Genomic DNA, 14,224 nt, shown 5'->3' with positions numbered 1-14,224 from the left:
CGCCCTCCACTGGCGATCGATCGCGATATACAACACCCCCCCCCCCCCCCCGTCAACAACTCTCACACTCTGACATGAATCCAAAACTTGAGAGCCCTGTTTAGAGGTTTCAGTACCTGAACACCTATATATCTGTCCCACAGAACACTAACGTAGAAAGTGGGTAGGGTGGAGTTACTAAAACGATTTGCATGAGAAGGGTGACGTCAAAAAATCTAGTTAAACTACCGACAGACATGCTAAATCGAATATGTGCACACAGCTGTACTCTCTGTAGGAGTGTATCTCTAGTGCTGGGTTAACACAGCTGTGCTCTCTGTAGGAGTGTGTCTCCAGTGCTGGGTTAACACAGCTGTGCTCTCTGTAGGAGTGTGTCTCCAGTGCTGGGTTAACACAGCTGTGCTCTCTGTAGGAGTGTGTCTCCAGTGCTGGGTTAACACAGCTGTGCTCTCTGTAGGAGTGTGTCTCCAGTGCTGGGTTAACACAGCTGTGCTCTCTGTAGGAGTGTGTCTCCAGTGCTGGGTTAACACAGCTGTGCTCTCTGTAGGAGTGTGTCTCCAGTGCTGAGTTAATACAGCTGTGCTCTCTGTAGGAGTGTGTCTCCAGTGCTGAGTAAATACAGCTGTGCTCTCTGTAGGAGTGTGTCTCCAGTGCTGGGTTAACACTGCTGTGCTCCCTCTTTCAGACAACCATGCTTCAGATTTCACATTTCAAAGCAAAATAAATTAATCTATTGCAGAGTATAGCAAAAATAATAATTTAGAGAACATAAATGTAACATATTTTAAATGTTTTCCTTAAATTTTAATTTAGTAAAATTGCCAAGGTGAGCCCAATCTTTGACCTGCACCTACTTCAGTTTGGAGTGCAGTGGAATCTGGAGAGGACAATCATACCAGTATCAAAAACACAATGAATGTAGCACTCGTTCACTGGCAGATCTTAACACTTAACCGACCTCACTATTTCCACGAAATGTAGGAGGCATGAAGCTTCTGCTGAATAGAGGTCTGGAGAAGGGCTCCGGCATTCCCGTAGGTGAGGATCCAGCTGGGCAGGATGCCAGTATAGATTCATAAACAGTGGCTTCCTCCCGCGTGCGGGAATGAGTCTTCAAGGCTTCCTGTGACTATCAATAGGTTTAATGGCACACATTCAGTGTCTTGGCCATCAACAGAGCGTGCCTGAAAAACAGGGAGTTGCTTCCTCCTTATGAAGAGATATTGCTAGTTAATACTTTTAGGCCATTGTATTAACATTAGATATTGGCTCCTATTCTGTTATACAGAATGAAAGAAAAAACCTTTTAAGAAATAATAAGTACTAAATGTTCTTGTTTGATAGTGTGCTATAACTAACAATTACTCCCACCCCTATGATTATTTTGCACATTGAATGTTATTCAGTTTCTATTTTTCAGATTAGTCTGTAACAGAGATCTCATTATTAGAGAATAGTGTTTCCCTGAAGTTTTGCAGGGTGTTGGATTAACTGCATGAGAGAGTAAAACACTGTGTTGCGGGCCTTGATAACTGCAGGCCACTTTATCTTTACTGTAAATGCACTAATCTGCAGCCACTTTGGCATTTACTGTATAATCTCTTAAAACACACTTTCTAATTTCTCACTTTTAATGGTGTTTTAATAAGTGGAGGAAGGAAAACGTGGACTACGGGAAAGCTGATAACATCTCTAGGAACTGATGTTCATCACCTTCAAAATACATTTCTATTGTTCTCAGAAGCCTCAAATCGTGTAGCAGAAATCTCAGCGGAAGTCTAACTCCATTAAGAACTGCCTCCTCATCTGTGCTTGATCAAAGGCAACAGAAAAACAGCAGTTAAACACAGATTTCGATTTCAAATTGATATTCTGAAATTACTGACAATAATCTTTAGTGACTACTCACAGTAGTAATGGAGTATTGATAATGAACACAACCACCCCGGTAGATGTTATACTGCACTTAAATGAATGTTTTGATTAATAAAATCACAAGCCAGTATAAATCTAATAAACTCAATCTGGACTTCTATTCTATTCCTGCATAACAGACAGACATTTCAGAATGGATACAGGACCACACATACAAGTGAAAAGTGTTGATGAATTTATTTAAGTAATTTAATCATTTACAGTGTATCATAATACTCTTGTATGGATAGGACACATATCTTCCTGTGAAGCCCACACATTAGAAGGGCTGAAGGTTGGGAAAGTTGTAATGAGGCCATTTTCACACATATGTTGTGCTTGCTTTTATTCCATTGTGATATCATAATCTTTAAAGACAGCTTTTAGTTTTTCCACCGTCACTGCATGGTCAGCCTTCCCATAACCCTACAAACACACAGAACATTTTGTTGGTTTTGTTTGTTTTCAGGACACCATTTTACATTAATTTCTGGAACTGTACACTATGATGTGTTATCATTTATGAATAAATAGGTATAAATCACCCCATGCACTGACCTAATGACCTGTTTATGAGATTTCCAATCAAGAATAGCTCAGATTTCAGATCTCTCTTTTGCATATATCATAATGTTGAACAGTAAATATTTAACTACCGTAGATTCTCCAAACACGCGCAGTCTCTTCTCCTTGCTGTCGTGTTCTATTTTCCCGCCACCAAGGCAGACGCAGTCTAGACCCAGACTCTCCACAGCAGGGCTGACCTTTTCAAAGATGTGGTCTAAAGTGGGAGACATTCGAGCATGATTAAACACCTCACACAGCTCCAGGGTCCATGGCTTCCTCCTAGAGTATCAGAGTAATAAAGTACACCTGGAAAATAACTTTTAATATGCAAAAAGGTGTTTCATATGCAAGTGAGTAATTCGCCCAATTTTCTTCTAGTAAATCGTGATCGGACACGATTTGCGTCTCTGGGAAGTCGCAGTTTTGACAGCTAAAATTAGGCAGCTGTGGTTCTTGGCCAAAAGCAAACAGTCCGCTAAGTAGCTAGCTAGCACAGGCAGGTTCGCTCACTTTGCTACCAACTTACTGTGATACTCTGCACTCTTTGTGCCCCTGACTATGTCTTTATGATCCGTTCCACCTTTAACCGTCACCCTCACTAAAATGTATTTAAATTTCCCATCGGGATCAATCTCAACGTCGGAGACTTGGTTTAAACTGTCAGTCATTTTAATTTCGATTGACCAGTCTGCGGATATTTCAGTATGCTCTCAAATCAGCAGTTGTGTCGCGTCTCCTCCCACTTAAAGCAGCAGGACTGAAAAACACAAGGTTGCCATGAAAGAGCTAGATAAACGCATATAATACACTCAATATTGCATTTTAATGACTTGTTTAAATTATGGAATCTTTGTTTAAATTCAACTTTACTGCCATAACTGAGTATACACGGCACTGAGATGTTTGCATTGTGTTGTGGGTGAGTGGGCAGGCGGACGGGCCTGGAGCTGGAGGTCGGGTGTGTGTGTGTGTGTGTGTGTGTGTAGGCCTGGGGTTGGGGCTGGAGGCCCAATGTGTATAGTTGGTGTGTGTGTGTGTGTGTGTGTGTGTGTGTGTGTGTGTGTGTGTGTGTGTGTGTGTGTGTGAGCCTGAGTCTGGGGCAAGTAATACAGGATTATTTTAAGATGTAATTAAATCCTAGAAAAACCCCTGACAGGAAATGAACTTTTGAACATCCTTCCATTATTTTAAAGTGACTAAGTGGTGTTGTTTTTCTCTCCCTCTTTCTATCTCTCTCTCCCATTCCTATCTTTTCACTGCCTTCCTACACTTCCTCTTCTAATTTCATCCCATGACATATCAGCAGACGGAATTTCCCAGTCCAGACTTATCAGCAGGAATTTTAAAATCTTTCAGTTTCTATAGAGACAAAATATAAAAAGCGTACAGTGAAATACTCTCTTTCTTATAACTAGGACACCCCCCCACACACACACATACATATTTTGACCTGAGCTATTCTTTGCCCTGCAACATTAAATTAACTTCACATGTAAATTTCTTGCTTTGACATTTCTAAGTTAGTTTGTGATTGCATATGCAAGTTTAAATTTTACTGGATTTAACAATTTATGCTTTAACTATGTATACTTTAGCTGTATGTGTTTTAACTTTGTTTTATATACATTTTGTGTTTGTGTTAACTGTACATTCTTTAGCTAATTTAGTTATAATTGTATGTGTTTTAACTATATAAGCTGTTGATGTAGCTGGCTTAAGGTTATGTATGTATGTACATATATATATATACACTGCTCAAAAAAATAAAGGGAACACTTAAACAACACAATGTAACTTCAAGTCATCCACACTTCGTGTTCAGATAGGAAGCAACACTGATTGTGAATCAATTTCATCTGCTCGTGTGCAAATGGAACAGACAACAGGTAGAAATGAGAGATTTTCAACTGATTTCAAAGATTTTTATTAATTGAGATCTAGGATGTGTTATTTTAGTGTTCCCTTAATTTTTTTGAGCAGTATATATATATATATATATATATATATATATATATATATATATATATATATAACCTTAAGCCAGCTACACACACACAAATATTTCAGGCCCGTAGCCAGGGGGGATCGAAGGGTTCGTTCGATCCCCCCCCTGCCCCCGCACCCGCACCCGCACCCTCCCTCCGTACACACATGTCCCTCAAGATAGGTAGGCTATTCAATGAATGAATTGTTAATCTCCGGTGAATATACAGACAAACAAATAAGGACAGCAACAACAGACTCACAACAAACTTATAACAGTGTTGCCAACTCTCACGCAATGAGCGTGAGACACGCGCATTTGACCGTTTTCACACGCTCACACGCCATACATCCGATTTCTCACGCTGAAAAAAATCTAGTTTATTTATCTTCGATCTACATCTATGATTCGGGTTTCCATCCAAACCTTTCGAAAAAATAATGCGCAATTTCCAATTTTCGGCAGAAAAAAATGTGAATTAAGCCTTGTTTCCATTCATTACAGTTAGGCGAATAAACTAGATCACGTGAGAGGACGCCAAACAATAGTGGTTTTACGTCCATCTGGCAGTTACGTATTTTTGCACGTTGAGGTCGTGAAACATTTTTTTCTTTTTCTTTTCTTTACATGGAGAAGTTAAATTCAATTTTTGCTCTCTCCAGAACTGTTTTTGTATGCATTTGCCATCTTTACATCGCGATCATGTACAGAACCATTTGCCATCTTTACATCGCGATCATGTACAGAACCACTTGACTTGAGGCATGATACGTCATCGTTTATGCGAAAAACCCTTTTCCATCCAGTTTTTCCGAATTTTGGCGATGCGATAGTCTAACTTTTCCACCTCCTCCTAGCGTAAACATCTTTTTGCCATATTTGGGGCTTTTTTCGAATTTTGGTCTTTTTCCATCCAGCTTTTTTCATGCGCATTTTCAAAATGCGCAAAAACTCGGTGGATGGAAAACCCACTGAGTTACTAGTTCGCTCTGGCGCCAACCACTGGCGATCGATCGCTATAGGCGCAGCATAGAGGAAACATATAAGACATAACCCCCCCCCTCTCACTCCACTTTTGGGGGAAAAAGATCCCCCCATCACAATGCTGGCTACGGGCCTGTATTTTCCTCCACCAGCATCACGTAGAGCCCTGGTCACTATCCTGCAAGAAGAATTGCTTATAATCCCTCTGACCACTGTGCAGGACTTGTATATGTCATTCCCAAGAATCTGTATCTCAGGGAATCTATATCACGGCCTGACGCACATTATACTTGATGCATTGATTAAATAAATGTGTTTTAGTGTAAACATGTAATATGGGTGAGAATGTGGTATGTGTGTGTGTGTGTGTGTGTGTGTGTGTGTGTGTGTTTTTGACACCAGCCTATCAAGAGAACCTCTATTGTTCTGGATGAGAGGAAGCGCTTGTGAAAACACCCTGGACCAAAGGTCAAGTAAAGCCGTGTGTGACAGGCTCAGTCGCCACCTCAGCAAAACACCGCAGGGGCCAAATTCACAGGCATGACCAACGTCACCTGTACACCCTGCAGTCTGATCACTGCAGTCTGCTCACTGCAGTCTGATCACTGTCGTTGGACCCAGCAGAGGCCGTGCAGTCCTGTGCCGATGCTTTGGGCCATCTGTGAGTGAAGGTTCAAAGCTTTCTATAGCAGTTTCCTCAAATCAGCACAGTGAGGTGAGAAATCTTTTTGTGCTGAACATTTGTAAATGTGAAGAACAAAGCGTCATCAGTGGAAAACATTACTGAATTCTGCAGTCACGTTGGTGCTGTTTCATGCTGAGATCTGATATGCATCTTGTACTGTGCAGAATTCCTGTCTTTGTTCTTGCAGGAGAAACAGTAGCTGAACTTCAGCTTTATCCTTCACTCTAGCACGTAATACACACACAGGAGAAAGTTTCCTCTATTAGAGCTACACAGATTCGAAAGACAACACAATGTCACTGCAGGGGATTTGGGGGCTAAAACAGCGTAGATGGATGCCACGTTCCCTACTGGAGCTGCTGTCATTCAGAATGGCTTTCATATATTTGTCAGTATACTGTATATCAGACACATGACCCCTGTGAACATGGGCTCTACCATTCTGTCCAGGCAGGCTGGGTTATTCATATTCATACAAAGAGATGTGAGTTCAAGGCCCGGGTATTACTGATGTGAATAATCACAAGTAAGTTAAGAATCCAAAACCCCATTCTGAGAGAAAATCAAATAAATTTTATACAGATTTAAACATGGCTTTTTGAATAATTCATCAATGCTTTACCAGGACACATTATAACAAACCTGAACGATATTAAAGCATGCTTAACCAAAGCCTTTATCATTCTCATATAGATTTACTTCAAAAGGTTATTTTATGTCATTGGGGGGCTGGTCTAGGGAATCTGGGGAGGGATTTACAGGACATGGAGTTGTTAGGAGACACATAGCAATCAGAGGCGCCTGTCTGAGCGCCTAATGAGCATGGTTCATATCCTGCTTACTAGACACCTCTACTGGGACCTCGACAGGAAACCTGTCAGTCACTTTAACAATCAGGACTGCAAAAATCAGATTCCAGAGCTGTACTATTACCTTTTCAGACATGGAAAATCAAAGGGATTTAATAATTAATTTTGTGGATGAAAATGACTAAATGAGTCAATACTGGAAATACCTTTTTCTCACTACTTTCTACTTAGAATGTGTGTAAAAATCGATGTATGGGATGTATGGAGAGCTATGGTGTGTTTAAACAAAAACGAACATTCATCTAATTTAATTCTAATTCTTTAATTCTAATTTAAGGTTTCAAGCCACGAATGGTGCCTAATAATAATAATATTAATAATCATGATAATAAAAGGCCTTGTTGAAATTAAACATTTATTAAAATAAACATTTATGACTAAATATTTGTGAATTAAAGATGTGTAAATGGAACAAAAATGTATTCAGATTTCTTAAAATAAGACCAATACATACTATTTTATAAATTATGTAATGTATATAATCTAAGGTCAACTAATATGCAACAGGCCTCTTATATAGAGTATGCTATGATCACACTGTAGTAAATTGCAGATGTGCTAATTTATTGATCTGTATGGAATGTCTTTGGCATGCGAGGAAAACGCGGGAGACGGGCGACAGGACAGTTTCCGGGTGTTGTCACCACGTCTTCCTTCCTCCTTCAGCCCATAGGGGAAAGTGAGAAAAAAATCAGAGTGTGGTGTGTATCAAAGGAGGGTATTTCCAGGGGATGGCTTTCCAAAGCTCTCCCTTTCAGCGTCATCTCAGATTACGGGAAAAGTGGACACATGCCAGACTGCTGAATGGTTTGGTATATAAATACAGCATCTCAGCGTCTTAAGCTCAGAACCACACACATCTCTGATAAAGGCATATCTCTTCCACCGTCGTACACCACCGCTGAAGGAATACTCCCTGAGAGACACTTACAATGGTAAGTACAATGAATCCAAGTCATTCATCCATTTTGCCAGTTATTTGCAATATTTGTGTGTAATTGAATGTCAACGGCTGATTTATTGAAAGCGCTGATTTGTTTTTTCAGGACTGTTTCAGGACACGAAGCTTGAACACATCATGCATGCTCTTCTCCCTCATAATTCTCTTTTCAAGTAAGAAAAACATGTAATGAAGGATTTAGTGTAATCTAAATATCGCCAGTATTTGTATTAGAAATGCTAGAGTTTCTGTGTAGTCTAATCTGAATATTCACAGCGAAACTATTAGAAATGCTAGAGGTTTTGTGTAGTCTAATCTGAATATTTCCAGCATTTGAATTAGAAATGCTACAGGTTTTGTGTAGTCTAATCTGAATATTCACAGCAATTCTATTAGAAATGCTAGAGGTTTTGTGTAGTCTTATTTTAATATTCCCAGCATTTGAATTAGAAATGCTACAGGTTCTGTGTAGTCTAATCTGAATATTCCCAGTAATTCTATTAGAAATGCTAGAGGTTGTGTGTAGTCTACTCTGAATATTCTCAGTAATTCTATTAGAAATGCTACAGGTTCTGTGTAGTCTACTCTGAATATTCCCAGTAATTCTATTAGAAATGCTAGAGGTTGTGTGTAGTCTAATCTGAATATTCCCAGTAATTCTATTAGAAATGCTAGAGGTTGTGTGTAGTCTACTCTGAATATTCTCAGTAATTCTATTAGAAATGCTAGAGGTTGTGTGTAGTCTACTCTGAATATTCCCAGTAATTCTATTAGAAATGCTAGAGGTTGTGTGTAGTCTACTCTGAATATTCCCAGTAATTCTATTAGAAATGCTAGAGGTTGTGTGTAGTCTACTCTGAATATTCTCAGTAATTCTATTAGAAATGCTAGAGGTTGTGTGTAGTCTACTCTGAATATTACCAGTAATTCTATTAGAAATGCTAGAGGTTGTGTGTAGTCTACTCTGAATATTCCCAGTAATTCTATTAGAAATGCTAGAGGTTGTGTGTAGTCTACTCTGAATATTCTCAGTAATTCTATTAGAAATGCTAGAGGTTGTGTGTAGTCTACTCTGAATATTCTCAGTAATTCTATTAGAAATGCTAGAGGTTTTGTGTAGTCTTATTTTAATATTCCCAGCATTTGAATTAGAAATGCTACAGGTTCTGTGTAGTTTAATTTGAATATTCTCAGTAATTCTATTAGAAATGCTAGAGGTTGTGTGTAGTCTACTCTGAATATTCTCAGTAATTCTATTAAAAATGCTAGAGGTTGTGTGTAGTCTACTCTGAATATTCCCAGCACGTGTATTAGAAATGCCTGGTGTTCTGGAGCCTTGGTGAGCCCCTGTCTTTGCTTCCTACCCCAGTGGTGTCTCTGTGGAAGCTAGCAGAAGGCTGGTCCTACCACCACTCCGACCACAGGATGACCTGGAGCAAGGCTGAGTCTTGGTGCAAGCAGTACTACACAAACATGGTGGCCATCCAGAACCACGATGAGATCGAGCACCTCAACAGCATCCTTCCCAAGAAGCACGGGCACTATTGGATTGGCATTCGCAAGGTCAATGGCACGTGGGTCTGGGTGGGAACGGGCAAACCACTCACGGCGGATGCTGAGAACTGGGCAGATGAAGAGCCCAATAATAGGGGCATAGGGCAGGACTGTGTGGAGATCTACATCAAGAGGAAAACCGATGCGGGAAAGTGGAATGATGATTTCTGCACCAATCAAAAGACAGCTCTGTGCTACACAGGTAGGTGTTGAAAAAGACCGCAGTGACATTACATTACCCGAGACACATTACCTCTATGGTTTTATATGGTCAACCTGCAAGTTATTGAGTGTATGATATGAGCACTGTATGTAAAACAAGAACACGAAAGGTAATTGGGGTCAGGCAAAGTAACACTGCTCCTCTGTCCTTCAGCGTCCTGTACGGCCGACTCCTGCGGTCAGCATGGCGAGTGTGTGGAGATCATCGACAGTCACAAGTGTGAATGCTTTGAAGGATTCTACGGAGCAAAGTGTGAGCATGGTGAGTGACTTCAGCTGGACGTCCTGACCAAATTGGCCACCTACACGTACACGTCTACTCGGGCGTCCTAGTTCTGTGCAAGCTGATCTCCACCACCATCATTTCTCCTCTGCAGTTATCCAGTGCCCAGCAAAGGAAGTCTCATCTCCTCTGAATGGCATTGTCCACTGCTCCCATTCTAATGGACGTTTCGCCTACGCTTCTCACTGTCAGTACTCCTGCAGTGAGGGATACCAGATATCTGGCTCTCAAACAACGCGGTGTGAAGCTTCCAAGACCTGGTCTAACGAGCCACCCACGTGTGAAGGTGAGCACCTTTAATTCTGCCATAGTCCAAACCACAAAGAGACCATTTACAGCTTTGCTTCAATTGACCCACACACTGCTTTGCTACGTGTGCAGTTGTCCAGTGCTCGAAGATGTCCCCCCCAGCCCAGGGAACTATGCAGTGTGAAGATCCCCTGGGACACTTCAGCTACCGGTCAGCTTGTGGCTTCACCTGTGAGGAAGGCTACACGCTAACGGGCTCAGGACAGCTGGTGTGTGGTGCCACTGGACACTGGAATGACTCTGTGCCCACCTGTGAAGGTAAGGGGATGTGATAAGTGCATACACTAACAGTGCACTGTACACTTTACACTGTACACTTTACAGTGGCATGGTGGTGTCCCTGACACGCCCTTTACTGCTAAGCTCATACTGTAAAGCACATAGTAATCTTGTTTTTAATATAAATTTCATTATTAATGTTATAAATTTCATTTCATTTTAGGCAGTTTAAAAAAAATAAAAATTCCAACAGTGCTAGATACCACTGATTCTGTCTAATTAAGGTTGTCTTTCATGATGGTGTCTGTTTGGTTTCACCTACACTCTGGTTTCTCCATCCTAGCTGTTCGCTGTCCTTCTCTGGAGGAGTTCGTGCATGGCACCGTGAGCTGCAGTGGGGACAGTATCAGTTTTGGAAGCACCTGCAGCTTCAAATGTGATGACGGGTTTCGCCTTCAGGGGGCGCCAGAGATCACCTGCACCGAGTCTGCCCAGTGGAGCCAGAAGATGCCATACTGTGAAGGTAACTCCTTCACCAGCTTGACTCAGGCCGAGTGTTCTTATTCTGTCATTCATTCATTACACAATGAAACAGTTGGTATGAAAAAGCTTCAGACATTCCTCCCTGTGTTTTCGGCCCCTCAGCGGTGATGTGCCCACACCTCCTGGAACCAGTCAACGGCTTCATCAGCTGTTCCTCAGAGAAGGCAACCGTTGGTACTGTCTGTTCCTTTGACTGTCTCGATGGCTACAATCTCCATGGCTCCAAGATGGTGATGTGCAATCTCAACGGCAACTGGTCAGGGGAAGAGGCTGAGTGCCAAGGTATAACACTCAGACATGACCTCACATCAGACCCAAAAGACCTCAGATCAGACTTCAGATCACCTACACTCTGGTTTCTCCATCCTAGCTGTTCACTGTCCCCCTCTGGAAGAGTTCGTGCATGGCACCGTGAGCTGCAGTGGGGACAGTATCAGTTTTGGAAGCACCTGCAGCTTCAGCTGTGAAGACGGGTTCCGCCTTAAGGGGGCGCCAGAGATCACCTGCACCGAGTCTGCCCAGTGGAGCCAGAAGATGCCATACTGTGAAGGTAACTCCTTCACCAGCTTGACTCAGGCCGAGTGTTCTTATTCTGTCATTTATTCATTATACAATGAAACGTTTGGTGTGAAAAAGCTTCAGACGTTCCTCCCTGTGTTTTCGGCCCCTCAGCAGTGATGTGCCCACACCTCCTGGAACCAGTCAACGGCTTCATCAGCTGTTCCTCAGAGAAGGCAACCGTTGGTACTGTCTGTTCCTTTGACTGTCTCGATGGCTACCATCTCCATGGCTCCAAGATGGTGATGTGCAGTCTCAACGGCAACTGGTCAGGGGAAGAAACTGAGTGCAAAGGTATAACAATCAGACACGACCTCACATCAGACCCAAAAGACCTCAGATCAGACTTCAGATCACCTACACTCTGGTTTCTCCATCCTAGCTGTTCACTGTCCTTCTCTGGAGGAGTTTGAGCATGGCACCGTGAGCTGCAGTGGGGACATTATCAGTTTTGGAAGCACCTGCAGCTTCAGCTGTAATGACGGGTTTCGCCTTCAGGGGGCGCCAGAGATCACCTGCACCGAGTCTGCCCAGTGGAGCCAGAAGATGCCATACTGTGAAGGTAACTCCTTCACCATCTTGACTCTGGCCGAGTGTTCTTATAAGGGAGGCCTGCGGTGTTGGGGACCCGGTGGTGAGGGAGGTTGGAGTGGGTGGAGAACTGAAGTTCAGCACAGTTTGGTGATTCCTTCACCCACAGATCTGCCTCCCACCTTCCCTCTGAGTGCCTGTGTTCATGTAAGATTAGTGTGTGTCACAGTTACTGTCCTGTGACCTGTAGCTGTTGGATCTCCATCTTACTGCTCTCTGCTTCTCTTCCTTTCACGTGTACCTCCATCCTCCTCTTTTAACTGTCACTACCTCCACCTAAACCACAGCCTACAGTCACAACACACACTAAACCTGGCAATTAGCCAAAGAGTTGAGAATCCACCAAACTGATCCTGACTTCAGCCTTCAACCAAGAAGAGTTGAGCACCCCTTACACAAGGACATCGATACCAATTCTAATCAAATTAGATCATACCAAAGTGAACAAACAACCCTTTTATTCCAACTCATCACTGACTCAAGTGTACGTTCTGCAGTTATCAGATGCAGGTTACCAGGGGAACAAATTCATCTGAGCTCGGAGTGCAGCAGGAGTTCAGATGACCTCACAGTCAACTCAACCTGCCATTTCAGCTGCGAGACGGGCTTTGACCTCCAGGGGGCAGTGAGCACAGAGTGCACAGAGACGGGAGAATGGAGCAGTGCACTTCCTCACTGCACAGGTACTGCCAGGGACTTCAATGCGTCCTTCATTCATTACACAATGAAATGTTTGACAGTAAAACTTCACAGTAGGTGTGAAAAAGCTTCAGACGTTCCTCCCTGTGTTTTCGGCCCCTCAGCAGTGATGTGCCCACACCTCCAGGAACCAGTCAACGGCTTCATCAGCTGTTCCTCAGAGAAGGCAACCGTTGGTACTGTCTGTTCCTTTGACTGTCTCGATGGCTACCATCTCCATGGCTACGAGATGGTGATGTGCAATCTCAACGGCAACTGGTCAGGGGAAGAGGCTGAGTGCCAAGGTATAACAATCAGACACGACCTCACATCAGACCTCAGATGAGGCCTCGCAAAAGACCTCAGATCAGAACCTCATATCAAACTTCAGATCAGACCTCACGTCAGACCTGTATCTTCCAGCCCCCAGCCTGTCCCGACCCCTGATGGCTGGCCTGTCTCTGGGGGCGGGAGCCACTGCTCTCTCCTTCATTGGTCTGGCTCTCTGGGTAATGAAGAGACTCAGGCAGAAAGGTGAGCACCTCAGCACTCTGTCCTGATGTTTTCATGTTTTTGTCATGTGTTTGTGTAATTCTCTGGTACCTATAATATTGAGATGAATTAACACATTGTATAGTTTATATATGATGACAATGATACTAATTATATTATTTTTCGTTTGCCTATAGCTAAAAGGTTTAATCTGAGGTGAGTTATGGATTTATATGACTTCTGCTTCTGTGAAACCTTATTGATGTGGAACCCTTTTGATACCTACACTGGTGGCTCGGTCTATGCCGATAGCTGATGTTTTTGCATTTGTGGTTTTCCTTTTCAGTAACTCGGACATCAACGTGCCCCACCAGACATACAAGAGTAGCACCGACAGTTTAATTTAAAACAGTCACACCTCCTCAAGGTAAAGTACATACTACGAATATTGTATTTAGTGTAATGTCACTGTTTAAGTGTTTGAAGTGAATTTAGCCACTGATATTTTCCTTCTTCTCTTGACCCAGGACTCGACTGCATGGACATACAACACAAAGACATCAGAGTGAACGAATGAAACAAACTGAGCCATGACTGAATAAATGGACTTTATTAGCAGTTATTTAATTTACTGTGTAAATATACTCTTCCCATTGGAAGCATTTATTATGTAATTTATTGAACATGCTTTTGTGAGGTTTTTATATATGTGTGTATTTTTTAAACAATCATACCAATGTGAATCAGTCTATAAACTTGTTGGTTGTCAATAAATGTGCCATTATTATAACAGTGTGTTTTTCTACAATAAAAAAAAACTGATGAACTGTGA

The 14,224-nt window shown here is 42.2% G+C and overlaps 2 protein-coding genes across 5 annotated transcripts; one reads left to right on the top strand and one right to left on the bottom strand.

The window, feature by feature from the left end:
• Positions 1 to 2,097: 2,097 nt before the first annotated feature.
• On the bottom strand, positions 2,098 to 3,212 carry LOC143523157 (14 kDa phosphohistidine phosphatase). Its single transcript, XM_077017390.1, has 3 exons — positions 3,008 to 3,212; positions 2,571 to 2,695; positions 2,098 to 2,340 (listed from the first exon to the last, which is right to left on the bottom strand). Exons 1-3 carry the CDS (start codon positions 3,147 to 3,149, stop codon positions 2,260 to 2,262), a joined length of 348 nt encoding a protein of 115 aa, XP_076873505.1. The 5' UTR covers positions 3,150 to 3,212; the 3' UTR covers positions 2,098 to 2,259.
• Positions 3,213 to 7,636: 4,424 nt separating this feature from the next.
• LOC143523153 (E-selectin-like) lies at positions 7,637 to 14,224 on the top strand. Of its 4 annotated transcripts, none has more exons than XM_077017380.1 (17): positions 7,727 to 7,938; positions 8,050 to 8,116; positions 9,313 to 9,699; positions 9,874 to 9,981; positions 10,097 to 10,288; positions 10,384 to 10,569; positions 10,874 to 11,053; positions 11,176 to 11,355; positions 11,444 to 11,623; positions 11,749 to 11,925; positions 12,014 to 12,193; positions 12,720 to 12,905; positions 13,026 to 13,205; positions 13,324 to 13,434; positions 13,590 to 13,608; positions 13,739 to 13,819; positions 13,920 to 14,224. In XM_077017380.1, exons 1-16 carry the CDS (start codon positions 7,936 to 7,938, stop codon positions 13,797 to 13,799), a joined length of 2,397 nt encoding a protein of 798 aa, XP_076873495.1. In that variant the 5' UTR covers positions 7,727 to 7,935; the 3' UTR covers positions 13,800 to 13,819; positions 13,920 to 14,224. The 4 variants fall into 4 exon arrangements, with proteins under 4 accessions (XP_076873496.1, XP_076873495.1, XP_076873494.1 ...); XM_077017379.1 differs by having other exon boundaries at positions 7,729 to 7,938; positions 11,746 to 11,925; XM_077017381.1 differs by lacking the exon at positions 12,720 to 12,905 and having other exon boundaries at positions 7,637 to 7,938; positions 11,746 to 11,925.

This window comes from Brachyhypopomus gauderio, chromosome 9 (genome assembly GCF_052324685.1).
Source record: "Brachyhypopomus gauderio isolate BG-103 chromosome 9, BGAUD_0.2, whole genome shotgun sequence".
In the NCBI taxonomy this organism is placed as follows: domain Eukaryota; kingdom Metazoa; phylum Chordata; class Actinopteri; order Gymnotiformes; family Hypopomidae; genus Brachyhypopomus; species Brachyhypopomus gauderio.
Note: the sequence above shows the minus strand (reverse complement) of the source record. Positions and strands in the feature narration are given on the sequence as shown.